The sequence below is a fragment of the Metarhizium robertsii genome (genome assembly GCF_000187425.2).
Source record: "Metarhizium robertsii ARSEF 23 chromosome Unknown MAA_Scf_2, whole genome shotgun sequence".
Taxonomy (NCBI): domain Eukaryota; kingdom Fungi; phylum Ascomycota; class Sordariomycetes; order Hypocreales; family Clavicipitaceae; genus Metarhizium; species Metarhizium robertsii.
In genome coordinates, this window is record NW_011942160.1 from 1,183,855 (window position 1) to 1,211,600 (window position 27,746).

At 52.0% G+C, this 27,746-nt stretch overlaps 10 protein-coding genes across 10 annotated transcripts; 4 read left to right on the forward strand and 6 right to left on the reverse strand.

Moving 5' to 3' along the window:
* Positions 1–42: 42 nt before the first annotated feature.
* On the forward strand, positions 43–1,065 carry MAA_06051 (Triosephosphate isomerase, active site protein; the record flags this gene model as incomplete). Its single annotated transcript, XM_007824049.1, has 4 exons — positions 43–80; positions 234–304; positions 371–973; positions 1,034–1,065. The coding sequence occupies 4 exons, from the start codon at positions 43–45 to the stop codon at positions 1,063–1,065; spliced, it is 744 nt and encodes a 247-aa protein (XP_007822240.1).
* A 333-nt stretch (positions 1,066–1,398) lies between these two features.
* On the reverse strand, positions 1,399–1,937 carry MAA_06050 (Thioredoxin-like fold protein; the record flags this gene model as incomplete). The annotated part of the gene is made up of 3 exons (XM_007824048.1): positions 1,399–1,690; positions 1,753–1,835; positions 1,899–1,937. The coding sequence occupies 3 exons, from the start codon at positions 1,935–1,937 to the stop codon at positions 1,399–1,401; spliced, it is 414 nt and encodes a 137-aa protein (XP_007822239.1).
* A 350-nt stretch (positions 1,938–2,287) lies between these two features.
* MAA_06049 (RNA recognition motif domain protein) lies at positions 2,288–3,851 on the forward strand (the record flags this gene model as incomplete). The annotated part of the gene is made up of 4 exons (XM_007824047.1): positions 2,288–2,549; positions 2,610–2,737; positions 2,793–2,898; positions 3,169–3,851. 4 exons carry the CDS (start codon positions 2,288–2,290, stop codon positions 3,849–3,851), a joined length of 1,179 nt encoding a protein of 392 aa, XP_007822238.1.
* Positions 3,852–4,556: 705 nt separating this feature from the next.
* On the reverse strand, positions 4,557–5,435 carry MAA_06048 (ribosomal protein L10; the record flags this gene model as incomplete). The annotated part of the gene is made up of 2 exons (XM_007824046.1): positions 4,557–5,187; positions 5,245–5,435. The coding sequence occupies 2 exons, from the start codon at positions 5,433–5,435 to the stop codon at positions 4,557–4,559; spliced, it is 822 nt and encodes a 273-aa protein (XP_007822237.1).
* Positions 5,436–8,651: 3,216 nt separating this feature from the next.
* On the forward strand, positions 8,652–10,438 carry MAA_06047 (NTF2 and RRM domain-containing protein; the record flags this gene model as incomplete). The annotated part of the gene is made up of 4 exons (XM_007824045.2): positions 8,652–8,819; positions 8,888–8,962; positions 9,029–10,081; positions 10,142–10,438. 4 exons carry the CDS (start codon positions 8,652–8,654, stop codon positions 10,436–10,438), a joined length of 1,593 nt encoding a protein of 530 aa, XP_007822236.2.
* A 6,026-nt stretch (positions 10,439–16,464) lies between these two features.
* On the reverse strand, positions 16,465–16,842 carry MAA_10800 (uncharacterized protein; the record flags this gene model as incomplete). The annotated part of the gene is made up of 1 exon (XM_011412719.1): positions 16,465–16,842. The coding sequence occupies one exon, from the start codon at positions 16,840–16,842 to the stop codon at positions 16,465–16,467; it is 378 nt and encodes a 125-aa protein (XP_011411021.1).
* Positions 16,843–18,290: 1,448 nt separating this feature from the next.
* On the forward strand, positions 18,291–19,586 carry MAA_06046 (PH domain-containing protein; the record flags this gene model as incomplete). Its single annotated transcript, XM_007824044.1, has 2 exons — positions 18,291–18,841; positions 18,902–19,586. The coding sequence occupies 2 exons, from the start codon at positions 18,291–18,293 to the stop codon at positions 19,584–19,586; spliced, it is 1,236 nt and encodes a 411-aa protein (XP_007822235.1).
* A 754-nt stretch (positions 19,587–20,340) lies between these two features.
* On the reverse strand, positions 20,341–21,092 carry MAA_06045 (Nnf1; the record flags this gene model as incomplete). The annotated part of the gene is made up of 2 exons (XM_007824043.1): positions 20,341–20,629; positions 20,704–21,092. The coding sequence occupies 2 exons, from the start codon at positions 21,090–21,092 to the stop codon at positions 20,341–20,343; spliced, it is 678 nt and encodes a 225-aa protein (XP_007822234.1).
* An 846-nt stretch (positions 21,093–21,938) lies between these two features.
* MAA_06044 (MOZ protein represents a chromatin-associated acetyltransferase) lies at positions 21,939–23,283 on the reverse strand (the record flags this gene model as incomplete). The annotated part of the gene is made up of 3 exons (XM_007824042.1): positions 21,939–22,217; positions 22,270–22,500; positions 22,555–23,283. 3 exons carry the CDS (start codon positions 23,281–23,283, stop codon positions 21,939–21,941), a joined length of 1,239 nt encoding a protein of 412 aa, XP_007822233.1.
* Positions 23,284–24,769: 1,486 nt separating this feature from the next.
* Positions 24,770–27,438, reverse strand: MAA_06043 (Armadillo-type fold domain containing protein; the record flags this gene model as incomplete). Its single annotated transcript, XM_007824041.2, has 4 exons — positions 24,770–25,128; positions 25,187–25,742; positions 25,795–27,230; positions 27,300–27,438. The coding sequence occupies 4 exons, from the start codon at positions 27,436–27,438 to the stop codon at positions 24,770–24,772; spliced, it is 2,490 nt and encodes an 829-aa protein (XP_007822232.2).
* Positions 27,439–27,746: the final 308 nt, after the last annotated feature.

Genomic DNA, 27,746 nt, shown 5'->3' on the forward strand with positions numbered 1-27,746 from the left:
CGTACCAGCCCCCCTTCAGCATTTCCTCCACACCAATTCAAAATGGCTCGCAAGTTCTTTGTCGGCGGCAACTTCAAGATGTGAGTCCGTGTCAAACAGCCGATGCGGCATTGCCCCTCCATGCCCCGCGTCTACATGCGTTGGGAGCTCGCAAAACACCGCAGGTCAACTATGGGATAATTCGGCCGCTGGAACAGAACAGCAAGAAGCAATTGCTGACAGTCATGTGCCAGGAACGGGACTGTCTCGTCCATCAAGGAGATTGTCAAGAACCTGAACGAGGCCACTCTCGATGCTGAAGTCGGTACGTAATCTGGGCAAGCCATCCACCCCCGAAACAACGGGGTATTCCATGCTAACTAGCAAACAGAGGTCGTTGTTTCTCCTCCTGCCCTATATCTCCAGCTCGTCCGTGACAGCATCCGCTCCGGCATCGAGGTTGCCGCTCAAAACGTCTTCGACAAGCCCTGCGGTGCCTTCACCGGCGAAATATCTGTCTCCCAGCTCAAGGACAGCAAGATCAACTGGGTCATCCTGGGCCATTCTGAACGCCGCACCATCCTCAAGGAGTCTGACGAGGTGGTCGCTTCCAAGACCAAGTACGCCACCGAGAACGGCGTCGGCGTCATCTGGTGCTGCGGTGAGAGCCTCGAGGAGCGTGAAGCTGGCAAGACCATTGAGGTTGTGAGCAAGCAGCTCGAGGCTCTCAAGGCTCAGATCAACGACTGGTCCAAGATTGTCATTGCCTACGAGCCTATTTGGGCTATTGGTACTGGCAAGGTTGCTACCACTGAGCAGGCTCAGGAAGTGCACAAGGCCATTCGTGACTGGCTCAAGAATGTCAGTGACAAGGTGGCTGAGGAGACTCGCATTCTCTACGGCGGTAGCGTCAATGAGAAGAACTGCGCCGAGCTAGGCAAGCAGCCTGATATTGATGGTTTCTTGGTTGGTGGTGCTTCACTCAAACCTGCTTGTACGTTTTGGCACCCTGTCTTGATCTTTCACTTCGACATTATTCTAACCCATCTCATAGTCATCGACATTATCAACTGCAAGAGGCAGTGAAGCGTGCGCAAAGCAACAAAACTCTAGCCGAGGGTCTCGCACCGCCCCTCACAAAATTATAGTCTGAATAAGGCACTTTGTAGACGTTCCTACATTTCATTTCTTGATGATACAGTGATGACGGTAAATGTAGACTGTACAGACGTATCGTAGTTTTTTGTCAATTTTCCTTTCTTGTGATCAAACTTGACCAACCGTTCAAAGCCCAAAGTATCCAAGCCGCTCTATGCTGAAAACACGACGTTTGCCCATCTTTAATACAAGTAATAAATACATAGAAAGTTTCCTTTCCAGTTGCCTTTCTTTCTTGAATCCTCTAAAACTCATGAAGCCTCACACAACCATTCCCTTTCCGTGGTATGGTGACCAAATTCCTCTGACACTGGGGCTGGTACTCGTGACAGCCTTGTTCGTTCTCTTCAGCTTCTCGCCGCTTGCATCTCGTAGCAGCTCTACTTTCTGTAAAATCTCGTACGGCGATAGGTTTCGTACGCAAATAGGTTTTGTGCGCCCATTGATGTAGTGTCCGATGATGACGGGGTGTTTACCGGGTCGAGGGGAGACGGCGAATTCGACTTGGGGGTTTGCAGCTGCAAATTTAGGGAGGAGGGACTTAATGAAACCACTGCACAGATGTCGTAAGCACGTTTGATTCACTCTATGATCGAATCCATCGGGAAAACCTACTTCATGCCCTTTGAGCTTCCAGCCCAATCGCAATAATGAAAGTCCATCTTCTTGCATTGAAGAATGAATGACCCGACGCCATTCTGCTATCCGTCAGAATCGATTGAAAAGGCCATTTGATTCGAGGCAAAGCATATTTGTCATACCTTTCCGCTCGCAACGGCGCGCAATGCCTTTACTGTCATCTTGCTGTGGCCACAGGCAATATCCTCATGGTCCGTTTGGCGTGCCAAAGGGAAGGTACTCGAGACTCACTCAAAAATTCAATGCTCACGCTGGGGGTCGCCAAAGTGGGCTTAGCGTGATCCGGGCCAGCACCGGCAAAACTCTGCCGCGAGGCATCCTCCCCCCAGACTGGGCCTCACAATTTCCAAGAGCTTTCGCATCGCATTCATAGCAGCCACTTGTGGTCATCAGATTTTGCAACGCTCCCGGCAGCAATTACCCCCAACTACGGGCTGGGTGACCGTCGCATTTCGGCTGTCAATTGTGCTTTTGGATTTTTACGCGAGTTGTACCGCCTGAGCCCGGCATCATGACTGACAAGCTCCCGCCGAATCTGTTGGCTTTGTTCGCGCCACGACCACCTTTGCGATGGGTAGAGCCGCCAGATTATGCCCCTGAAAAGCGCAAGACCGCGCCGATTAATGGCGTTGCTGCGTTATTGCCTGAGCTTCAGAAGTACAAGGAGACGGATGTGTACAACCCCACGGAGAGTTGGCTCGAGGCCAAGGACAGAAAGAAGCACGAGAAGAAGGAAGCTGTCGAGAAGTTACTCACCGAAGGGCCGAAGAACTGTTCGTGATTCGTGTCATGTTCCTTGCATTGATAATACTCGGTGCTAACATTGAAAGCAGACGCCCCAAACGAAGACCCGAATATTCGAGGCGATGCATTCAAGACTCTGATCGTTGCGCGGCTCAGCTACGACGCCGACGAACGAGACTTGGAGAGGGAGTTTGGTCGGTTCGGTCCAATTGAGCGCGTTCGTCAGCCACAATCTGTTGCAAAACACAAAGAGGATGCTAATTGAAACGTAGATCCGCATCATCACTGATACCCACGCGCATGAAAAGCCCAACAAGAAGAAAAAGGCTCACCGTGGATATGCTTTCGTAGTGTTTGAAAGAGAAAAGGACATGAGAGGTAACTATTTCCCGTGTATACCCCGTTGATGGCCTTTCAAAAAAAAAACACGACCTTCCCTGGATGTATATCTTGGAGATGCGGCCCTCAAGCTTGCCTACTCTCTGTGAAGACACATCGAGACACACATAAAATGGCCCTCAAGCTTGCCTGGTCTCAGTCCCTTCTCCTCCTGTTCTCTTTCGTCCCTCAGACCTGGTTGCAACAATCGGTGTTTATTCTGGTAAGAGTTGCTAACACCTGCGCCTTGGTGGCGCATGTACAATGTAGCTGCCCTGGACTCCTGTGATGGCATTCGCATCAAAGACAGACGCATTAAAGTAGATGTCGAAAGAGGCCGAACCGTCAAGGGATGGAAGCCCCGTAGATTGGGCGGCGGCCTCGGTGGACGTGGTTACACCAAGTCGACCCCTGCTCGTCCTGGAGGTGGCCCTGCCGGCGGCTTCGGCGGTGGTTTTCGTGGGGGCTTTAAAGGATTCGAAGGAGGACGCGGCCGAGGCGGCTTCCGTGGCGGGTTCGGTGGCCGTGGTGGAGGATTCAGAGGCGATGGGCCTCGTGGAGATAGGAATGGCTTCAGTGCGCCAAGCGGAGCTCCTTCCGGCCCCGGAGGCGACCGCAGAAATGGTGACCGTGGCTTTGGCGGCGGGTATGATTCCAGGGGTGGACGATCCTTTGACGATAGACCTGGCGGTGGTTACCGTGACGGCGGCCGTCGCACTGGCGGCAATATGGAGCCTATTGGGCGCAGAGAGGGTGGGTTTCGGGACAGAGATAGAGACCGTGACCGTGACCGTGATCGTGATCGGGGCGACCGCGACCGCGACCGCGACAGGGACAGGGACAGGGACCGAGGAGGTCGGGACTACGACAGGCCGCCGCGCGACGATGATAATCGGAAACGAGGATACGAGGGAGGTGGTTACGAAGATCCGCGAAAACTGCGACGCTATTAGGCATCTCCTCCTCCATATGGTGGGTATCACTCGAAGTTCTTGAGGTATGCGACGGTCTGTGCCATGACCTGTACTCCCATAACTCTTCTAGCAGTCGTGAGACGCATTCTTTGCAAGCGCAGGAACCACACCCCGTGTACTTAAGTATGTTGCCGAAGCCGACATGCCCAACTCCAGAGGAAGCACAAGGTAATGGAATATTGATGGAAAGGTAAACTTCTTACTTTGTATTTCTGTTTGTACTGGTAGGTTAGAAACAAAAATTAGCGTGTAGCATGGAGAGGCTACTGGTATTATTGCTATCATTACAACTAGGTAAGGTCAGAGGTAAGGCGCATCTGACTACTGACCGAAATTTGTGAAGGGGACTTTTTTCTTTTCGCATTAAACCGTCTCTGGCGCGGGTCTTAGGAGGATATACTTGCCTACTGACATGTCGCACAAAAAAAGAAGCCAAGCTCTTGTACAGGGAGAGAAAACGGTGCGCTTGTGAGGATACTTGTCATGTAGTACTGTTTTTATTGGGAGTCACCAGGGTCTCTAAATGCATATGAACCCCATCTTAACCAAGCAAAAAACCCATTAAACGCCAGATCCGTTGAATAATCCACCCGGTATCAGTCGTGACTGCAGACTTTCAAATGTCAATGATCTTCATCTCAAGGTAACTCGTCCGTAGTTTCTTTTTATGTTCCCTCGTCGTCGTTAATTTTCGCCCACACCCTCCATGGCTGACGGATCAACTTCCGTGACGTCTCCGCTCGCCGAGCTCCAGTACCTAGGCGAAGGAAGAAGAAAAGTCAGCAACAGTGTTATCATTCCATTTACAACTACAACGGTACCGGTGGGGACGTACGCCAGAATCTTGACCTTGAACTCGGAGACGCACACCCCAAACAACTTCAGAAGCCTCGTTTGTCTCGAGTCCAGCACATCCCCCTCTTTGCAGACCACGTAGCCCTCGCCTTGGCCGCTCTCATCGCCCAGCACCACTCTGCCCTTGACCATGCGCGTCGGCACGTTGAGCTTGCGCAGCTCCGGCTCGATGGTGTGCTCGAGGGGCACGTCGTGCTCGACGGGGACTTCTCCCGCCGTGGCGTACACGACGCCTGCGGGGATGGTGAAGTCTCGCGGAGAGGCGACGCCCGCGCGGGCAAAGTCCACGGGTGCGAAGTTGTTGAAGTACTCGAGGATGGACTCGGCGGGGCGGTTGGTCAGGAGCAGGCCGACGGTGCCGCTGAGGTACTGGGTTAGGTCTTCGATGCCGGGGGCGACGGCTTCAGAGGGAGACTGGCCGAGGGCCTTGGCCATGAGTTTGGTCTTGCCGAAGAAGAGTCTGGCGTGTGTCAGCGGGAGGAATTGGTGAATTTGGAAGAGGGGGGCGACAAATTACCTGCTGTCGTTCAACTCGTGGCGCACGTTTTTCAGGTAGCTATTGCGCATGTTGTCGACGCTGAATACGAAGCAGTGCTGGTACTCGGGCACGGCATCGCGAATGTTCTGGAACAGCTTGTCCTTTTGCTCGCGGGTCTTCTTGGTGACTTGGGTCAGGTGGAAGACTTTGGCTCGTTTTGACTTGGGCATGGTGGCGATTTGTGTGCCGATGTGCGATTAGGAATTTGTGAGTGTGTCCTACCGTCCTCGATCCGGGTCTTTCTGGGTGAGAGAATTGGCGAGTTTGACGACGCGGAGGCGCTGTCACTGTGTCGTGCGAGGCGGTGGATGGTGGGCGGTTAAAAAAAAAGTTGCGATATCATAGCTGCTGATAAGATTGTAAAATTTCGAGGGTCAATGTGCTGCGGTACGGAAATACTGGCGTGTGAGTGGTCGGTTTTGGGGGTATGGGCGGGAGTGAGTGCCCCTGTGGGAGCCAGACAGCAGGACGCCTGAACACCCCGCAAGCGAGACTCGGGACTCGGGGCAGGGAGGTCCCAGTACTGCACCTTCAACTAGGAGCCCCAGTGCCATTATTCGCATGGCGAGGTTCTCATGCTCGCCATTTATTGTCACGGAGCGTGAGCCGCCAGTTTCCATGGCCATTGACTCTTCTGCTTCACTGTTTGAAATCTTTGTACGTTGCATTTGAAACAGAGCTCCTTTGTTTGACTGGACAGCTTCAACAAGCAAGTCACCAGCATGGCAAAATCCTGCATCAAGGGATCCCAGACTAGGATTCCGGGCACGGGTAAGAAATTAGAATCGGCATTTCGGAGAGCTTTATCTCAGCACTACATGTCGGCTGTTGATGTCGATGACAAGGATGCAACGAAAAACACCGCCGGCATCCCATAAAGACCCATGACCGGCAGAGGATGCAACATCAACACAAGGCATCATGTCAGCGTCATCCCATCAATTCCCATTCCCATTCGAACTACACTGTAGAGTTATATTCCTCTCTTGGAGACACCACTCGGCCACACCATGCCCGTAACTAGGCCATCTACGGATCGACACTATCACTACTCTCTTCAGCCGCTCTGACTCACGCCGGGACCATAACGTGAACAACCCAAGGAAAACCGACCAATACCAATGGCTCGAACCTGTGCAGTCCATCATTTGCACGGGATCCAACAAGCATCTGTATCGGCGCAGAATAGTCGAATGTACGTGGACATGTTGCAATACCGCTTGGGCTGATGGCACCCCGGATCCAGTACCCTCGGTATGCAACACATGTCCATGAACCAGGCAGCATCAGCCTTGTTTGCGTGGAATTACCGAAATCGTTTGCCCTTTATGACTTGGTTCCTCAAGCCAGAACGCCTTGGGCTTATTGTGAAGTCGAAACCTTCCATGACCCTTGGCAATATTCTATTCAACTTGCGATATATGGGACATCCACTGGTGCGGTCGATACAGTCGTCGCCTTCTTCGCCCCTGCTTGTGAGGATGAGACTTACCCTCTGCGAAAGAAATACAGAGTCCATCACACAGCTATCGTCTTTCCTATGCCTGCGCTCGGTTTCAACGGTACCTTGGCGCTCGCAGATATATCGTCTCCGCCAGCGTCCTCGTCCAGACCTCCATCTTCAGGCGATGACTCTAATGACATTTTATCCGGCTTGGCTGGCTCCGTTGGCAATCAGCTGATGAGAGGGCTGTTTATCGGTATGGGAGCTGGGTTGTTCTTGGCTTTGATTACGTGCTGTTGGCTCCCTTGTATACGGAGATGGGATCGAAGGAGCACCAGGTCAAGGGCGGAAGAGTCTATGGCCATGCAATACGCTGGTTAGCATGGTTCCTTGGGTATTTGAGAGGGTATAAATACATTCAGTATTGGGTATGGACTAAGAGTATTGCTTCAGGCGCTTGGAGTTTTCGTCGGGGTGTCAACTTTGGTAACTGAGTAGATGTGTTTGGTGTTTGTTGTACCAATTCCTATTACTTAGTATCGCATGCTTGTTGGCTGCACTGACAAAGGTGGAGGGGCCTCCCCTCGTATAGGCTGTTATTATTTCTCTTTATCACACTGAGCAACGAACGGCCAGTTCATTGTTTCACTTTCCATGTCATGATGAGGTTCAAATATAGATTTTTTTTTTTTTTTTTTTGCCCGCCGTGGCCGAAACTTCTTGGAAACCCTTGGTTCGGGTGTCGGTTAATTTTTTTCCTTGACCCTTTTCATGTTTCGCGGATCTATTTCTGGACAAAGGATATTGTTTACACGATGTGTGCAACAATGGGGGCATCCGGCCCTTGTATTTGGCTCCTTGCAAACCGCCCACGGCTGCTGTGGCACAAACACTGCCGAGGATAACTCTCTTCTGTGGAACAAATTCCCCCGGGCTGAAGGACTAAATAAATTCATGTGAATACCGTTTATTCCAAAGGGTTGACGAGATTGCTTCGCGCCGCTTCACACAACTTTCAAGTAGGCATGATAATTACCCTGTACCCCATGGCATTACGAACGGTAACAAGCCAGCAACGAAATTATCATTTGCGGTCTAATGCTTAGGTACCAGTGAAATTTTACTTTTTATTAGTACATTCGGTTAGGTCTGGTGATTTGTCGTGCAACTATCAGTTTTTTCTCCCCTTGTTCGAAAGTCTTGCACCCTGATGGTGTCGTTCTGCCGCTATTCAGCCTCTGTTCATAAATGCTCGCAGGCTGTTGCTTACCAGTTCACCCAATACAAGAATTTTATTCTTGGGCTAATATACGTAAACAGGAAACATAAATGGAACATCAGCAAAACCACCAACACACAATAACCTAACCCTAACCCGACGCCTCAAAAACCCTCCGCTCTAAGTGGGCCGTCTACACTTCCGACCATCGCAAGCCACGCACGGACCACATGCCATTTTGACGATGACCACCTTATTGTGTTTTTTTCCCAATTCCTTTCACTTCACTTCACTGCACCTCAACTCAACGCAGTTGCCATTTGCATCACCACCTCATCTCACCCTCCTTCTCCCTTCTCCCCCACCCTCCCTCGAACTACCTGTACAGGTTTTCTTCTCTTCTTTGCAAAGTTTTAACTTGCTGCTCTACTCTTCCCATCACCGCGATACCCTTCCGTGCCCGTCTCCTCCCGCCACCCGCCTCAGCAACCTTTGTCATCAGCTGTCTACCAGGGTCTCTTGCCATTGTCACTTTGCGATACCTCGTTGATAGGCACCTCCATCACGAGTCATCATTAGGGGCATTAAACCCGATCGTCCTCTCCTTGCGACCTTTCCGCATCGATACCCACGCGCGCACGCGATCTACCACCTTTGTGCCTTAATTGCGGCCCTACCACGCCCACACCTATATCTTGCCGGATCATCCAGAAGAGGGCGACCATGGCTACTAACGGTAACTTCGCGCAGCAGGAGCAGTACAAGGCTGCTGATCCTGCTGCTGGCGCCGAGACGAACAACAACAGCGCCACTCTTTCAAAAGATGAAGTCGGCTGGTATTTTGTTGAGCAGTACTACACAACTCTAAGCAAGTCGCCAGAGAAGCTTCACGTATGTCATGAACCAACTTTGCCGTCGTCAGCTTGATACATTACGACTAACCGAATCATTCCTTGCAGCTCTTTTACAGCAAACGATCGCAGTTTGTTTACGGTCGCGAGACTGAAGTGGCCAACGTCTCTGTTGGACGACATGTAGGGATTCCCGTTTGCCCTGCCCGCTTTACCCCGTCGCGAACTAACCATTCTGTCACTTAACAGGCCATCCAGGAGCGTATTAAGGCTCTTGACTTCCAGGACTGCAAAGTCTGTGTCACCAATGTCGACTCTCAGGCTTCCTTTGATAATATTGTCATCCAGGTCATTGGCGAGACCTCCAATAAGAATGGCGAGCCCAAGAAGTTTGTTCAGACCTTCGTCCTTGCACAACAACCTTCTGGGTATTTTGTCCTCAATGACATCTGGAGATACATTATCGATGGGGATGAGGATGAGGAAGCGGCCGCCGAGCCTACCGACGCCCCTGCGGTTATCGAAGAGGAGACCGCCGCTCCGGCTGTTGCTGTGACTGAACCGGAACCTGTGCCGGAGCCGGAGCCGGAGCCCGTGGCGGAGATTATCACGGAGGACTCCAGCAAGTTTGATGCTGATGCTGTTGACGAGAAGCTTCAACAGGCTGCTTCCGCCCAGGTCGATACCCCTGTCAATGGTGAAGATGCCATTGAGACCCCCAAGGCTTCCGAACCCAAGGTTGAGCCAGCCGTCCCTGCCCAGGAAGTCTCTGAGAACCTCACCCCCGAGGCTGAGAGGCCTAAGGAGCCCAGCCCAACACCTGTGGCTAAAAAGGAGCCTGTCCCCGAACCCGCCATGCCTCCCAAGCCGATGACCTGGGCCAGCCGAGCTGCTGCCGCCGCCGGACCCCGACCTGTCGTACCTCTTCCCAAGACTGCTACTCCCCCTGCACAGAGCCAGAGTAGAGCTCCTGCTCCTGCTGCTGCTGCTCCCGCTCCCGCTCCCGCTCCTGCTCCCGCCACTGTTCCCGCCGCCGTTCCCGCCGCCTCAGCCCAGCCAGCAGCCCCTGCTGCCGCCGCTCCTGCCACCGAGGTTCCGGCTAAGGAGTCGTCTGGCTGGCAGACTGCTGGTGCCGACTCTAAGCGCCAGAACCGCCCTCAGTCCATCTCTGGGAACGCCGCTGAGAAGGAGGGCACCCTTGGCTACGTCAAGTACGTGACCGAGAAGGTTCAGGAAGCAGACCTGCGCAATGCTTTGGCTACCCACGGTGAGCTGTTATACTTTGACATCAACCGTCAAAAGGTACGTTTACATATGACTACATTGAAATCAGAGGGCAAATGTTGACTCTTTGGATTATAGAACTGTGCCTTTGTAGAGTACAAGACCTTCGAGGGCTACCATGCCGCAGTTTCTGCTAATCCCCACGTTGTCAACGGTGAGAACATCGTTGTTGAGCCCCGTCGTCCCAAGACTACAGCCTACGGTGGTAACAACTACGGTTCCGGTCGAGGTAATGCTCCTGGTGGCCGTGGACGTGGAGGTTTCGATGGCAACCGCAATACACAGGGCAGCTCTCGTGGTAACTTCTCCGGCCAGAACCGTGGCCGTGGAGGTGCTGCACGTGGCCGAGGTGGTGCCCAGGCCAGCTCCTCTTAAATAATGGCCGCCTATTTACACTTGGACTGAGAGATGACTCAACTGCCAGAAGGATTTGAGTGTCGACAGGGCAAGCTTCGCTTCACTCATGGCAATGTAATGCCGGGTGAAGTCTAGTCTAATCCCTATGATAAGATTTTGCTATGGAAAAAAAGTGACGGATAATGTCGGACGCTCTTGTTAACAGAGCTGGGATGTGGATACAGAAGTGGCGCGGAGGTGATGGTGTTTATTGAGTTGGAACTGGATCCAAATTTGGGGACCAGCGCCGGCGCATATGGGTTGAAGTTACATCCGGGATTACCTATTTCTTTTCATTATTCCCTATTGTTTTTTTTCTGACTGCATTGCGCTGCCGAATCAGCATATCTGGTAGTATGGTTGTTGGAGGATTACGATGGAGACGGAAAACGGAACCACCTTCAGCAAGATGAAAGTCTATGCTGCCAAATGCATTATTTGCAGCTGGAGCCTTTTTTAAAAGTTTAATAGTGTGTGATGGATCATCGGATCAAAGATGATGGTCTTGGGTCACAGGAGAAGATTAGGGAAGACCAATGTACAAATTTTCGACATGACATGGTGAGGAAAAGATTGGCGAAAGATGGGGAGGACAAGGCGGTATCAGGAAGGACGTGTAGGTTCTCATGACTGTTTGGGTGACGAGGGTGGAATCGACAAGATGACGGACTGGACAAAAGTTCTTGGCTTTCTTTGGTGGAATAGCATAGCGGGAGCAGCCGAAATAATCGCTGTACAATATTAACAATGGACATAGTCATACACACCGTGTTTGCTCTGCTGGTGCGACCTGTGTTTGTGCAAGGGGGGGTGTACGATGGTCCTGGGTGAAGGAATCCGAAAACGTGGGAGAATTCCAACATTGACCAGGTACGTGTCGAATATTATCGCGCCGTCCATGGACGCAGGGTCGCTCACGCCCACGACTATACATACACGAGCAGCAGTTCCAGATGGCCAATGACACCCGGAAACAGAACAACGTTGACGGGAAAGGAAGTGCAGCGGCGATGCGAGGCAGACGGAGACATCACAGTCACAGTCACAGCCAAGAGGGGGGAATACATAAGCCCAAACAAACCGGACACGACCACGCGGAGCTCCAGCAGGATCTTTTGAAGGCGCCGCAACGTTCAAGACGGTGCTGTGCGTGTTCTGGGCCTGTGCCAAGAAGGAACGTTCCGAGAAGGGATGGGATCTTTTGTCTCGTGCGGAGCTGGGTGGACGTTTTTTGTCGCGTCCGCGGGCCCTTGTTTTTTTTTTTTTTTAATAATTTTTCTTTATACGCTGTGCTTTGTGTGTCTGCCACAAAGGGCGAATTCAGCTGGTTACTCGGCAGACTTGGCTGCCGTGACGGGTCTACGAATTTACATACACCTACATGGTCGTCTGGCAATTAGCTTCTTTTTTTTGGCTACATGCCGTGGTGTGCATATACAAACATACATATCCCGGTGCTGGGTGTGTGTGACGTCTTATTAGAGAAACGGAGAGATGTCCGTTGTACGTTAAACGACGGGATGTGGCATGGCATGAACATGGCATGAATCAGGACCAACTATATGCCCAGGAAGGCTTTAAGAGGCTGCAACACAGGGAGTAGTTAATGAATGTATGTATGCATTACATGAAAGCTAGGATTCTCAACCTGACCACGGGGCTATGCAAGAATGGAAAGCTGACAGCTCCTCTTGGAATAATACGACCCGGCATGCCGTCTTATTATTAATCGACAGGCAAAGAAGAGCCGTGCGTTTTGCTTGCGCAATGGTTCCTCGCTGGCTGCACAACACCAAACCCGAGGGGGTCCTGCAGCAGCAACCCCTTGACGATGGGGTTAAGAAACAGGCACTGTTTTCCGTGACCAAAGGCTTACTTGCCCCTTTGAGCTGCAGCAGGGCGAGCGGGTACAGTCTCATGAGCGGGTGGCGTCGGCATTGTATGTTGTATGTATGTATGTTATTCCCAGGCAAACGCGCGCTCCGAGTGTAACATATGTTTATCAGACTCTCTCTTCGGATTTCAATAAAATATTGACCGCTTCTGCACGAGTTCTGGAAGGAGTGGAGCAGAGCACATTTGAACATTGGTTCTGTGGTCATTGGCCATTTTGCTCCCTCCTCGGAACTCGGTGGAAGCCGGGCAGTCCGCCGCGTTTGTCTGTAGGCCCTTCCACGACAGAACTTGAAGCATAACGTGTCTAAATCTTCAGCTTTTCAGCTTCAGCCCTGGCTGGTGCTGCCTTGCCGTCTCTCCCCACATCGCGGCTAAACTCAGAGGGTGAGGGCCTTGAAGTACTCCGTACTCCGTATCCCTCGGAGCGGCCCTGTGGAACAGTTGCTGGAAAGACCAAAGGTCATGCAGAATCGTATTCCTTCTCCAGCGATGGGTGAGATGGGTTGGATCACATTCATTGCAATTGCAATACAGGGCAGCAAGGGCCGTCATTCCCTGCACGGCTGCCTGCGTCCCTTCGTTTAGTAGGAACTTTGCACAAGACCCAATGCCCATGATATCCGTTGAGCCATCTCCAAGTGCATGTAACCAAGCAACACACCACTTGTAATGCCGATGGTCCGGAAAAGGCCATAATTTTGCCGGGCAATGGAAAAACACCCGATCCTTCTCGTCGGGTTGCAAAAAAGGTAAATCGATGACGACGTCTTTGATGTTATGGGTAGGCGGCCGCTGTAATTCATGTCACAACATGGATGCTGATCACATACATGTCTCGCAGGCTGCGTCTGTCTTGTGCCTCATCAGCCAAGTGGGTTTCGTACTCCGGCCATGCAAACACGGGTAGGGATCTGCTTCACCAGTAAACAGAGTGACTGCGACTCGTTGCACCTACTGGCTGGCGCTCATGTGTGAAAAGCGCGCAGGAGCAGGAGCAGGGGAGCCGGAGCCCACGAAACCAGCATGAAGTGGAGGGTCCCAGTCTTGTGCTCCCTGCTTGATCCTTTGCACATACAATACTCCGTACATACATATGTATGTATGCGAACACGGTGACCTAGGATACCGGGAGCTCGAGAGTTGAGCCACGTACTGTCAGGAAACGATGGTTTGCCACTTTTGAGCGTTGTAGACAAGCGGGCCACGAGCATAGCATGTTTGGTAATTCGGCAGAGGCGTTTGGAAAGGGTGCGGCGGCCTTATTCGCGCCTCGTAATAATTCGTAAACCCTTGATGTACATGAGCCAGTATTGCCGTGCGATCCAGTGCTCTGGTGCATGTAATTACATGGGTCGAGCGCATGTATTTCGCCGCCCCCAGCTGCTGTAATAATTAAACATTGTACTTGCCGAGTCGGTGCTCCAGACATTGCAGGCCAGATACACAGTAGATCGGCATTTATGAAGCAACCAGGGAGGGTGGAGGGGAACGGGTCAAAGGGGTGTGAGGGTGGTTGTGATGACACTGATGAGCGGTGGCTGTCTGTGCGTGCCATCGGAACGTAAAGCACAGAATCGCAAGACCGGAGACCAGACCAGGCACTGAGCAAAGGTGCTTGAGATACGTACAGGATGCCATGTGCGTGGCACAGGGACAGGATGAACGGCTCCCTGCCTATATCAGCGCGATATAAGCTGCAATCGGGTTGGCGGGATGTGCCGATCAATCGCGGATATGTGGCGGCTTTGTCGTCTGCTTGGCATCAATTTTGGTGTTGGTTGGCTCAAGAGGCCAGAGATGCAGCATGTACAATACTCGTACATAGTCGTGCATATACTATGTTGCAGTTTTGAAAATAGGATTCTATGGAGCTACCGTCCGAAATTGACTCCGCAAAGAGACGAGCTTTCCCATGGCGTATGTATGTACTTCGGCCAACCGTGCGAGTCATCCCAGCAATCGAACGACACGGGCTGTTGAGGACGACTGCCCGCGGCATGTTTCACAAAATGCCGGCGATCCGATAGGAATGCTACATGGGCAAGCCGAGAAAAGATTCGAGTCGTAACAAAATATAAAGGCATTGTACATGTGACAATGCGAATGGGGCGTTCGACCGAGGATGAACACTGACGAAGCTTTGGGCAATGGAGTGAATTGAATCTTTGAGCTCCATGGCATTGCATTCGTGTGCACCATCCCGTTGCCATAATGACCGGAACGATGTCTAAAACCTTATTCTTCCTCTTTAGCTAGTCAGGTGGAACGTTTCAAAGAACATGCATGACGTTGAAGCCAAAGCCGAGCACAGCCAGGCCAGGCTGAAGAGTTGTACTTCGTTGTCACGCAGCAATAACGGCTAAGATGGAGACGACTTGGACCCGGAACTTGTTCAGCGCAAATCCAATAGAGAGTTTTGTGCATCTTATGTAGGGCAGAGTGCGACGTCTCTCCCCAATGCAGATCTGTCCCGCAATGACGATGCTCTGAATGGCTCACTCCGACTGATATGAGGGTTGCAAATGTGTCGTCGCAAGACCGCGGTAAATCCGCACGAAGCGACCATGATGGCTAATATGGAACCTGCTTCCAGAACTAGACATAGCCTGGGGCTACGCAAACACGGATGGAGTAACGACTCGAGGACTGACTGAGAAATAAGAAGCAAGAAGTGAGATAGTCGCCGTAACAATCAGTGCTCGATGGATACCCTAGTGTTGCAGAGGGCAGAGGCAAAAGGTCATTTGCTGGAACGCCGTAATCGACTTGAGAGCATTAACGCAATGGCACCTCAAAGGTGCCAAGGGCATGATCAAAAGTTCCGGTGTTTTGGGCCGAGGGGTGCGCGCATCACTCCACACGTATCTTATTGGAGGGCCAGATTTGCTCAGAATTTCCTCCTTCCGTCCAATCTGATCTCTTTTCGACAACCTGCTGGGTTTCTGGACAGGTCAAAGTTGGGCAAGGTAGCGTCGAGGACCTTTGTGTTTGCTTGGCCAGCGTGACCTATCTTCTGAGAGAAGGATTTTCGTCCTTTACCAGTGCAGGTGTGCCACGGTTCAACAGCCATTGTCGAAACGAAGTACGACTGCGTCACTGCTTCTGATTCTCAGGTCCAGGCATATTCCACAATATCGAGCATTGGAACGACCAAGTCTGTGTTTGATGACGCCGATCCTGATATGGGTATCGCCCTTCAGTATCTCGGCCAATGCGATTCGGAGCAAAGAAGACAACCGGTCATGAATGAAACTTCAGCCAGGGAAGCGATTATCTCAATCGATCGTTGGCAAATCCTGCACTCATTTTCTGTCTGGCTGATTCCGTTGTCGGCGCATGGCGGCGAAATCGTGTTATATTTCGACTATGCTTCCCACCGTCGCCAATAGCAGCAATAGCTGCGAGTTGGATCTTGGGTGGAATAGTGCTTCTGCCCTGAACTCTTATTTTCTCGGTTTCTCGCTCCCAACGGGTGTCCGGCAAAGCATACCTAGGTAGGCATTAAAAATCTCCACCGATGTGACGTCTAGACGCAACCCTGGATTCAAAGCTCTCCCAGTACGGAGCATTTGTACACCATAACGCACTGGGGTGGGAACCTCCATCGCAGCGACTGAGCAAAGCCTCGATCTGCCTGCGTCGGAGACGCCTTCTGGCCAACATTCTCCCCCCACCCACCCTCTCTCTCTCTCTCTCTATGTTGCTCTGTTTGTCGCTCCATGGCCCTTGCGTGGCACCTACCAGCCCCGGTTTAGCGTATCGCCAGCCTGAGTTGCCCCCGGGATCGGGAGGCCTTTCGGCGAAGCCTGCTAGCCCTCGACATTGGGCTTGCTCTGATTTGCAGCAGCAGTAGTCGCCAGCGCCGGCGGCCGGGGCATCGCACAATGGGACAAGGTTTTGGCTCTGGAGCCTGGCTGGTCCATGGAACTTTTTTCTGACTGCGTACATACTGAAGCCCAGCCTGGTGAAGGACAGGGAATGCTCGGGGTTGGGGGTGGACCTAGCCTTGTATTGCGACGCCCCGGTCCAGTTGTTTTGGAGTCTCAGTCAAGCCTCAGTCGACGGCGAGCAGGCGCTGTCATGTAAATTTGGCCGTCTGTTGTCCTGAGTCAAGCGGTTGCAATGGATTTGATAGAGTGGGCGATGCGAGAAATGAACCCGTTGCCATGTTGTGCAGAGCGGCCCGGGCTGAGTCGTGCCCTGGCCGTGCGCTGGTCACATCCTGTGGTAGCACATTCCCAGCCGGTCTCACGCACCGGCCGGAAGCGATTCCCTGCGGGCAGTCGCAGATCTGTGGCGCGTCCTGGTGCTGAGGTTTCAAGGTTGTGTGGGTGATGTTGGTTGGCCGTTGGTGGGCCGTTGGCTGGCGGGCACCCAGCAAAGTCGTTGGGTCGTGCATGTCCGACTGTAGCGAGGCTTCGACTGGCTGGTTTTCCGCCAGTCGCTCTTTCTGGAACAAAGCCGCGCCTTCCAAAAGTACTGCGCATCGCGACCATTTGTTTGAGGGTTGAGTTGCACTTCCCTTCTGGTCGAGCCGGCTTATGCTACGTCGCTGCATCTGGCCTTGGCCACCAGCTAGTATTTCCCTTCCACCAAACATTTCGCCTTCTGCCTGGAGACGCCAACCGGTTGAGCCGGTCCAATTCTGGGACCGCGGCCTTATTATAGTCCTGCAGCTTTCCTAGCTTCATAGGTATGTACATAGGGCGTGGGCATCTGCAGGAGCAAGATCTAATATTAGCCTAGTTATTTTGTCCTGACCTTTTTGCTGGCCCCAGACAACTCTCAGCTCCGTACAATCTGCATCTTCAACTTTCCACAATATATCTCGTTCGATTCACAACGTGGCAGTCACCATCGCAACTACTGGGATACTGTACCCGCCCTTCACACCCCAATACTCCCTACCGAGGGTCGTCTCACGTCGACGGGTCTCAGTCGTGAAGCTGGCAGCCCGGGACATCCGCAGTATCCTGCTTGTGCCCAGACCTGACTTGCTGACGTACGCCACGCCCGTTGTCTTCTCTGGCGCCCTTGAGGCTCAAAGCCGCTCATTTCCCCGGCTTTGTGCTCCACCCGAAATCGGCGCGTCGTCGTCGCCGCCTGTTACAGTAATCTTCGCGGTCCATCATCATTCGAAACAGCTATCCTCGAGTACTTCTCAGACATTCCCGGCCGTGTCCTGTCGCGTTATGTGGTTTTACCACCCGGGCATCCCCAAGCATTGTACGGAGTACTACGCACGTCTCTGCCACCTACAACGGCTAAAACTTTCCTGCATACCTGGGTAGGTCGCAGAGCTCTCTCTCACACCCCTCCCCCCCGGTAACTCACACTCGAGCTACGGAGTACTTTATTATCCATCTACCATCACGCCGATACATAGGCTAGGTACATAGCCCAGCCAGGAAGTCCGTAGAACCTCTCGCCACTAAGACGTTGGAGGTCCTACATGCCCTTTTCTCCATCCCCACCTCTCGTCAGTACAACTTCAATACAACTCTGCAAGCTATCCACCGCCGGCATTCCTCTTATTGATACATTGGTATTTTTGGGTCCTTGCTCCATCGCGGTTCCCACCCGAAAACCCAAAACTCTACCTGCTCCGTCCACATCGACACTAACAAAAGAGCCGCCGCATTGCAACCACATCCTGGACACTCGTCAAACCCCCCCCACGCTTGTGCCCTCGAGACGTGGTTTTCTCTCGAGTGTCTCCCGTCCTCGCCACTTTCTCACTTGACCCATCATGTTTTGGAGCGGGTCGCTATGATCAAACTTCATCCTCGCTCCATCTACGGAGACTCCTGTTAGCAGAAGGGTGACGCAGTGTCGCACACGCCCTGACACTAGCAGCGTCATCTTGGACCACCTGGTACTAGACGTTACCGTTCGGTCTTGACCGAGCCCGGTACATATAAGCCGGTCCTTTCCCATGGACCCCTCCGAGGTCTCGGTCCGTGACGATGGACAACCGACTGCGCCGTCTACGCCGCCTCTACGGCGGCGTTATTCCATGGAGGAGGATCTGTATTACAACCGCGTAATGGTCGCTCCACCACGACGACTTTCCCAACCGCCGGCCTACGAGCCCAATCCCAATGACTCAGACGAGGGCGAGGATCCAGGGCCAGGCCGGAGGAAAGGGAGCCAAGCGGTGTTCGACCAGTCAAACGAGGCCGAAGAAGGAAGCGAGTCACTTCCTAATTACCAAAGTTCACTGTATATCGAAGGAGTCTTCTCCAAAAAGCATGAGATTGAAAACACCACAAAACGAGCTGAGGATCGTCACTGGCACACCAACTTTGTCACCCTAAACGGAACTGCCCTAAATGTGTATACCGTTAAGAAGGACTGGGGATGGGGTCGGAGCCGAGATGGTCCTACTATATGCCCCGACAACCCTCCGTGGGTGAGAAAGTCAAAGCTTGAGAAGAGCTATAGCCTCATACACGCCGATGCTGGCATCGCAGCCGACTATACAAAGTGAGTTCGTCCTCTGGCCCCCTATCGTCGAGACGTTTGAGCACTAACATTTGACAAAAGACGTCGATATGTTATCCGTATCAGGGCAGAGACTGACCAGTTTCTTCTGTCATGTATCGAGTTAGCCACGTTTGTAAAATGGCTTGAAGCCCTATTTGCGGCCATCGACGTTGCCGCCCCTATTGATGACCGGGATTTTCCCCGTGACATGTCGATTCCTCGCATTCAACGGATTCGATGGTATCAGGGCCAATCACCGGCGCTCCCCGGTTATGCGGTTTCTACCGAGCAATCCAGAAACAATGAGACATCTGTGGAAGGCCCGGAATTGTCCAACACGACGACACAAACGGATTCCAATGTTGGCTCACCGTCTTCAACCCGACCACCACCAACCCTGCAACCGCTGCAGGAAGCATCTGCCAACCCACCCCCGAGAATCGAACCTCTCAGCCGTCGCATCAGTACCTCTTCTTATCCCAACCCATCAATCGATCCGCACACGGGAAAGTGGTTCCCTGAACATCAGTGGTCGAGCGCCCACGATCTGTTGTACGCTAAGCTATGCTATAGCAACTTGTTATTCAGGAGTCCTCGAAAATCCAACTACATTATCAGCAAGGGTAAACAGTGGTTTGTGGATTGGGGAACCGGTAAAATGGTCCGTGTATTACCTCCGACATATGGCGAGATCGATTTTTTCGGACCCTGGCAGGTCATTCATACCGAAAACCCCAGGATTTAAAGGTCAAGGGTTTGTCAGTATGCCGGGTTGTGATTTTTGCCACTTGGAAAGAGAGGACTCTACATGAATATCCATTTCGAACGGCGTGATTCATGCTTTTGAAAATTCGACGTTGGGTTTTTGAAGCAATGGGATGAGATGAGGTTCGTCGATGGACTCGGGTCGGAGAATTCTGGCGTTCTTGGCGAATGCATGCCAAGCACTGCCATCTGGACCCTTTAGCCTGGCCATGATTTGTCCCACCTATATGGGCAGTTCTCTTTTTTACGCCATCATGATCACGGTTAAAACCCCCTTCCGAAAGAGATGGGAGGAAATTCATTATTAAGCCATAACAGGTCCCATTGGAAGGATGATTCATCACTACAAAGACAGGCGATATATCTGATGCATTTACGGAGCAATTGAAAGAGCATTATACAAAGAAGGTTTGGTACTACTTCATTGGGCGGAGTTTTTTCAGTACGTGTTCATCTTGTTGATTCTGGGTATATTCCAAATGAATGTACAGCCACTATCTGGGTATCGGGACTTGGCGTTGGCGATGTTTTATTGTACATAGCAATCATTTGATAGGATCAAAATGTTGGTTCTTGAAATGTCTCTTGTCCATTTCCGCAAGAGTCGTCGCGTGTATTGTATTCCTGGGTATCTATAAAGTCAGTGAACTCCAAGCGCCCAATAAAACCCTCCTCCGTGTCCCAAAGCGTCCTGTGCCCAGTGCAGTCCTGTCACGATGGATGCATGCACCAGTTCATGAAACAGACGCGTCGCCCATGTCGGCATCGATTCCCCTCGCCTCCCCGGCCAGCTCGCCCACAACACCGCCCAGTACGCCATTCGCAGACCGCACATCCTCCACCGCGGCATCCAGCTTTCCCAGCAAGGCGTCGATCTCCTCCCTCTGCGCCTTGACATGGTCCGCCAGCAGCCCATTCTGCGCCTGTGTCGTCTGCAGCCTGGCATTGAGCAAGCCCCTCTGCTCCGCGAGCCGGGGACCTAAATGCGCCCGCAGCACCTCTTCGGGCGATAGCAAATGCGCCCTGTTATCCAGTTTCCCCTCGTTAACAAAAGTAAAGAAGAAGAAACAAAAGAAGAAGGGAAGATCCAAACTTACGGCGTGGGGAGGTCCTCCTCGCCGTGCAGCTTTCTCCGCGCCTCCGCGTCGGCAACCAGCCCCTCGAGCTCGTTCATCTTGCGCACCACGCGTCTCGCGCCGAGGATGGCGTCAAACTCCCTCTCGCACTTGTCGCGCAGCCGCTCGACCATCTGGGCCTGCACCTGGCGCAGCACGGGGGACGCGCGCCGCGCAATCGTCGGGTAGCAGGGTGCCACGTTGTCGTACGAGAGCTTGTCGAGCGTGCGGGCCAGCGAGGCGGCGTATATCTCTTGCAGGCGGAGGGCGCGGGGGCCCGGCTTGGCCGCTCCTTCTTCTTGTTCTTGTTCTTCTTCTCCTTCTTCTTTCTGCGGCTGCGCGGTTTTCTCTGGCTCCGGCTCGGTGGCCATGTCTTTTGTGGGAAAAACTGGAATTTTCGCAATGGGTCAGACGACGTGCTTTTTGAGGTTGGTGGTCGAGGGCCGGTTTGAACGGCCGAGGTTGGGACGCGAAACGCGGCTTGCAGAGGACGAGTTGAATTCCCCCCCCACCACCACCACCACCACGTGACGGGCGGCGGCGGGGAGGATCTTGCCGCAGGATGCTAGCGGGGCAAGGGGTAGTAGGTTGTTTTGGCCGTTTTAAGAAGGTGCGCGGTACGAGAATAGAAGCTCATGTCGGACTCGCATACTACTTGTGTCGATATACATGATGGGCTGGGGTGGCTTGCATACGGCACCGGGGAAGGGTAGGCGTATTGTGCTTTTGCAGCTTTTTTTTAAATCTTTGTTGTGTAGACTCGCAAAAAAATTTTGTTGTGACGTAATTCCTTATGCCTAGGGGTGATTGGATGTATGTACATGTTCACCCGGGGCCTTGGTGAACCACATCATGAAGCGTCAAGTTGGTGACGCAGCTCTTTTAAATCTAGAAGGTGTACTACGTACGTGGTATTTTAGACCATATTACCAAAGATTGCGTGTGTGGTTCAGCCGGTGCGACTTATTGATAGTAGCGGATGGGCTGCATTTACGTCCATAGCCAATCCTCATTTATACTTGAAACGGACAAAGTAAATATATATACACGACGTCGCGTCGAAAGGACGTTTCTTCGTCCCTGGTTTATCCACCCGGTCTATTGGGGTATTTCCAAATATTCCCATTGCATCTTAACACTCGGTGCGCCAAATCAAGACTCCAACGCCAAGGTCATTGCCCCCGTAGGGCAAGAGGAAAGTGTGTGTAACTGTCTCTCTAGCTTGCAGACAATATCATGGCTGCATCTGCCGCCGAAGTGTTGTCATTTCTTCCCCCGTCTCTCTTCAACCTCTCACGTTCCCTCTTCCGCTTCTCTGATTCCTTCTTTTTCTGCTGTGCCAGGTATGTCGTATATCGAATCATTCCCAGGGTGAGGATGGCCAAGAAGACAAGGCCAACAACAGAACGTCGAATCAATACCCATCTTACGCCTTCAATTTCCGACTTGCTATCGCTGCTGAGCAGAATACTCATCTTGTAATTGATTTTTTGGATCTGATTGGAGGTTATTAACATGATCAAGTATGGCTCCCACCGACAGACTCACAGCACTCTCGACGGATTTCTGTTCCTCTCGAACAGCCATGTTTCTGTCATTGAATAGCCCACGGACGGCGTCATTAAGAGTCAGCAGCTCCTGGTTAAGCGATTGTGTGAGAATATCGACTTCGTGCTGCAAATGCGTCCGTTGTTGTCTCATTTCTTCTTCTTGCAATCGGCGATTGTTCTTGATTTCCGTGCTCAGCTCTGAGCAGGCTGCTTGGAAGAGATAAGTCTCCTGTCAGCCTTGTCAGTCACATCACGCTGCATGCGTTTTGCTTTGGACACGTACATTTTCAACATCGCTCTTGCTGACTAGACTCTTCTGCGCTACATCCAAGTTCTGACCAAGAATTTTCCGGATCGCCTTCATCGAAGTGACAGCTTGCTCGCGTGAGTAACCGCCCTCCTCCAGCTGCTTCACCAGAGAGTAGCTATCAAAGTGATGTACATAAGGTGGTGGCGCCATATGCGGGTGTTCAACCTTGTCGGGGGATGGCATGTGTAGAACAGCCTCGAGCGAAGGAGCAGCAGGAGAATCGACGTCGGAGGTTGATTGACTCGGTTCCTCTGCGGCGTTGCTGGAGTCAGCTACTTTGGTAGTAGCGGCTGAGTCCCCTGTTTTACTGGTAGGGGAGTCTGCCGAGCTCATTGACGCCGTCGCAGCTTGCACTGAAGAAGACTGCTCAAGCTCCGGGCTTGCTCTCTTGTCCGCAGCGGCGCGTGGTTGTGCGCGTGGTTGCTTGGTATCTGTTGTTTTTGTTGCCTCGGTGGCTTTCGTCTCCTCCTGTGCCGGGGCTTGATCTCCATCATTTTTTGATTCGGTTGACCGCGAAGATTGCGCCTCTGCTTCCTGGGTTTTGTTCCAAGTCGGCTCAACAGCCTTTCCATGCCTAGCGGCAAACGAACTCTTGGATCTCGTCGTAGCCACCCATCTTGTTGCCACCGTGCTGGGCGTGACGGATGTTCGCGCCGCCCGCAGCAAATGCGGATATAAGAAGCTCAGTCTACCAGTAGCCATCGTTCGTTATCGAGGTCGACGGAACGCAAGCTCGGGCGTGGTGTCCCAGTACCAAGTAGTTGCAAAGAAGGGGGAGGGTGGACCCCGGGGAGTGATTTGTGTGACGGCGCTATAGAAAAGGTAGCTTCATCGGGGTGGACGAGGTGATAATTTAATGAAATGGGGGAATTGAAAGAGTCAAACTGGCAGGCGCGAAGCAGCCTCAACTATGGCAGGCATGGTTGTGGAACTCGGGAACTTCAAATTACGTACTAATTCCAGGGTAGCGTCTAGAAACACAGCGATGTCGCTGTCGGCGTCCACTGGTACTTAAGTAGCATGCACTACTCACTCCCTCGAATGTACTCCGTACTGTTGGCGGGGAATGTCGAGCAAGCCACAACAACCCTTCAATGTTCCCGCCTCCTTAGTTCGGCCGAGGGGCTCAAGAGCTCCCCCCCCAAAAGACTATCTGAATTCCTGCGTGCCGCATTTCTATCCGTCTCACGCTGCCTCAACCCTTCATTTGAACTTCCCAATAGTTGGCTCCCTACCAAGCCACATATAACAAGATTTAAGCGCAAAAAATGGGTTTTTGACACGCAGTCGTATTACATATTGGCACTCAAGTCATAATAGATTCTCAGACACCACGTCGCTTTTGAATCTCGTCATTTCTGTACAACGCTTATGGACAATGGACAATTCCAAGATCAGAGGGAAGAAGAACCCTCAATACAGTTCTCGCTAGAATACAGTCCCGAACCAGAGTCCAGTTCAACCCATCCAAATCTCGCCGAGATGTTCCAACCATAACCCCTGTAACCGTTTCATCCAAGCGGTTTCATTCGTTTCATCGGGATGCAAAAACCCTCCAAATGGGAGAAAATGACAGCTTGCGAAAGCTGCAAATCCAGCATTGCAGAACCCCACAGCCCGAGTCCCCAGAAGAACCAATAAATAAGAGCAAAAAGCGTCACCATTTCAATACTAAACAGAAGGAAAAACTAAAACAACCAATAGTTTCCTTGAATATTTTGTGCTTTGTCGCCAATAATGTTCCGAGAAAGAAATAGGCATTTAGTACACCAGTTTAGGCCACCATGGTACGGCCTTCTTGGTGTTTGAAGAAAGTTCCAGCGACGTGAAGTGGTGCAAACGTGAATATTTTTTTTCAAAGAAAATCCCCCTCCCCCCCCCGAGAACGATCAACTCCGTCAAGGAGATGCAGTTCTCTTGCCAATGCCAAATATTAGTAAGTTGTATCGAGTATGCGTATATGCATTTGCAAACGTTGCTGCTGTAAGGATGGACATTATCTATGCGAGACGGCGTGAGGTGGATGTGCTTCTGCGCCGCCGTGTGTCTGCGAGTTTGATGCCATAGGACTTTGTTTTATTGTCGTTAATACAAAATAGTGGAAAGGAACGAAGACGCGGTCGGGAACCGCGACAGTCATATTGCCACTTCGTCATCCCCGTACACAGATTGATCCGCAGCGTGTCAGCTAGGCTTCTTCCTCTCGCACCTGAGGATCGATCATGTTAGACAGCTCATCAGATGTCTTGTTTCCACTCTCTTCAGCAAGAATGCTAACAGCGCTTGCATGAGCACTGCGTGGGCTGCTGCTCTGCGGGCTGCTGGTTTCGTTGGTGAGAGCCGGGGTGTCCGCAGCGGAGTTGAGGTCTGTCTGAGCAGATGCAGCGTCATTCCTCGAAGGAGAGCCGCCGGATCCTAGGCCAAGAAGTTTCTCCAGAGCCTGAAGCTGCCGGGATGTTCCATTCTTCTTCAAGGCGTAAAACTGAGGCTTGATCTCTTCCACCAACATCTCCCTCTCCCTGCCCTCAAGTTGGCCAAGGAGTTTTTCTGGCACATAAGTTAACTTTAGGCAAAACGCGACTTTTAACAAGTTGGTGTGACTTACGAATAACATAATTGCCATATTGGTCTCGCATCATCTGCTGAAGTGGGCTGGTCCCATCGCTACCCACGGTGGTAAGCTGTTCTCGAATACTGGTTCGCTGCTCAGCTGTACCATGTTCGATGCACTTCTCCACGACATTGGACGCAAACTTGTGTTTGGAAAGAGTGAGCAGCTGGGACATAACAAGGTCAATCATCTGGGCTCGATCTTCAGGCTTGCCGTTTTGAATGACATGCTGTGCCACATAGTTGCCATATTGATCCGTGATGAGTATCTGGGCAGACGCATGCAACTCCATCATAATCTCCATCTTGTCGCTCTCTGTCCCATGCTCTAGCATGCGCTGAATGACGCGGCAGCCGTACGTATGAGATGCAAGGGCAGTGACTTGGCCCCTAACTGCGTTCATGATGAAATCAATGCACTGTCTTGGAACCAGTTCAATAATCTTCTGGACCACATGATTGCCATTTTGGTCGCGAATGACACGCAAAATTTCTGGCTCAAGCTCCTTTGTCAATTCGGCTTGTTGTTCAACTAACACATGTTCGAGAGCCTGGTTAAACTTGTCAGCAAGAATTATATCTGCAGCAATCAGATGGCCGTACCTTTTGAACGACACGGCAAGCATAGACCTGTACTGAAAGGTCTACCACCTTGCCCTTCATTTTCTCAGCCAATACTTTCTTCTGCACTTGGTTGCCGTGTTCGAAAAACTTTTGAACAACATAGTTACCAAAGACATCTTTCATCAACTGAATAGCATTTGGTTCAATCTCTCGGAATACTTGATCTTTTTCATCGCTGTTGGCTGACTCTAACTTCTGCTGGATAAATCTCGAACCATGCTGATCGCCACTGAACTCGACAAGGTGGTTATATATGTCTTTGAGTTCGTATCGCTTGTTCGATTTATTGCTAAGACGGAATTCATCCAAGAGCACACTGCGAACGCCTTTGCCAGGATCCTGATCCCTCGAGGGTCGAACGGGGGGCAGATTGGCGGCGAGCGAATATGCTGAAGGGACAGGAGGAATGCCGTAGCCTGACATCATGGCGTTGCGAAAGTTTTGCGTATATGGATCAATATAGCTGGGAGCGTATTGGGGAGGCAAGTTGGCAAATGTGTATTGGCCAGGATAAAACGAAGGTGCGAATCCGCCGGTGAAATGTTGCGCGGGAACACTTCGTCTTTCTGTTTCGTTGGATCGGTGGTCCCGGGATGATGGCCTGGCTGGGAAAGTGTCGGGGTTTACAGCATAGTTGCGAGGGCTGTTACCGCTCTCCAAGCGGAAAGCCGGGGAGCCAGAGATCCTGTCAATAGACCCCCTCTTAATGTACTGTGCCGCCATGGTGTCCGTATCCATACTACTGTCATATCGAGAGCTGGAAGATTCAGTCATCCAGGACTGTGATCCAGGGTTGAACTGAAATGGTTGTGATGTCGGGTTGAAAGTGTTTGAACCACTACTAGCATTGTCCAAACCCAGCCGACGACTAGTCTGGTAGGCCAGCTCGTCATCGATTTGCTTGTTCAGGTTGAAGGCTCTTTGGTTTGCGCTCTGGGTTGAAAAAGATGGTGCGTGATTACCTATGGCCCTTTGCGAATGGATGGAGTTGCTTGGCGTATGACCACGGTATATATCCTGTTGGAAGGCAGGCGAGCCTTGAGATTGCCGTGAAGGGGGGATACCGGCTTCACGAGAGACTGACTGGACCCCCGGAAACTGGGCAAGCGCCTCCATGTATAAAGCATCCATAGCGGGCAGTTTCTGTGATGTAAAGGCAGAGGTAGAAGAATAGGCGGAAGCATCGCCTGGGAGGGTGTGACCACTGCCAAAGCTGCCCTTCTTCACACCAATCGCGGATGGGGTATGGTCGAAGTAAGCAGCGCCGTTCGAGATGGCAGCATCGCGGGTCCGGTTCGGGGAGGTGCTAACTGATCGAGCAGGGTGTTCTGTCTTCCAAGGGCCTGATGCTCCCCAAACATCAGCCTCCGAGTTGGCAGCAAGGGCGCTGGAACCGGAAGGACTACCTTCGGTTTCTGGGAAAGAGAAAAATTGGATAAGTACACATGAGTCTTGGTGTGTCAGGATAGGCGAAAACAACATACCTTTGCTGCCGATGGAGCGCTCTCTGGCGTTGGATATGGAAGCAGTCCAAATGTTGGAGTTGGGATACAGATTGGAGCCCGGGAAACCAGACCCCATTGACTGCTGATGTTGAGATTTATCGTTGGAACCCGGTGGCATCTTGAAAGAATAAAATCCGGCCCTCGACCGCGCCTAAGGAGAGCGAGGACGAAAGTCAGTGATGGTTATGAACAATTTGAGATGATGAGAAGGCGAAGCGGGCGCAGAACGGAACACAGGACAAAAAAGCCGGAGCCCGTGTCAGCGTGTCAAGAGACAGCCGTGCCAAAAAACGAAACCGAAACCAAACATGGAGTGTGGGTGGTTGTGCGTGGGGAGCCTGGGCCTGGGCTCTGCTGTCTGGGAATGCCAGAGGCGACATAGGCGTCCCAGAGTGCTGACCCATTTGACCCCGGGCGATCCAGGCT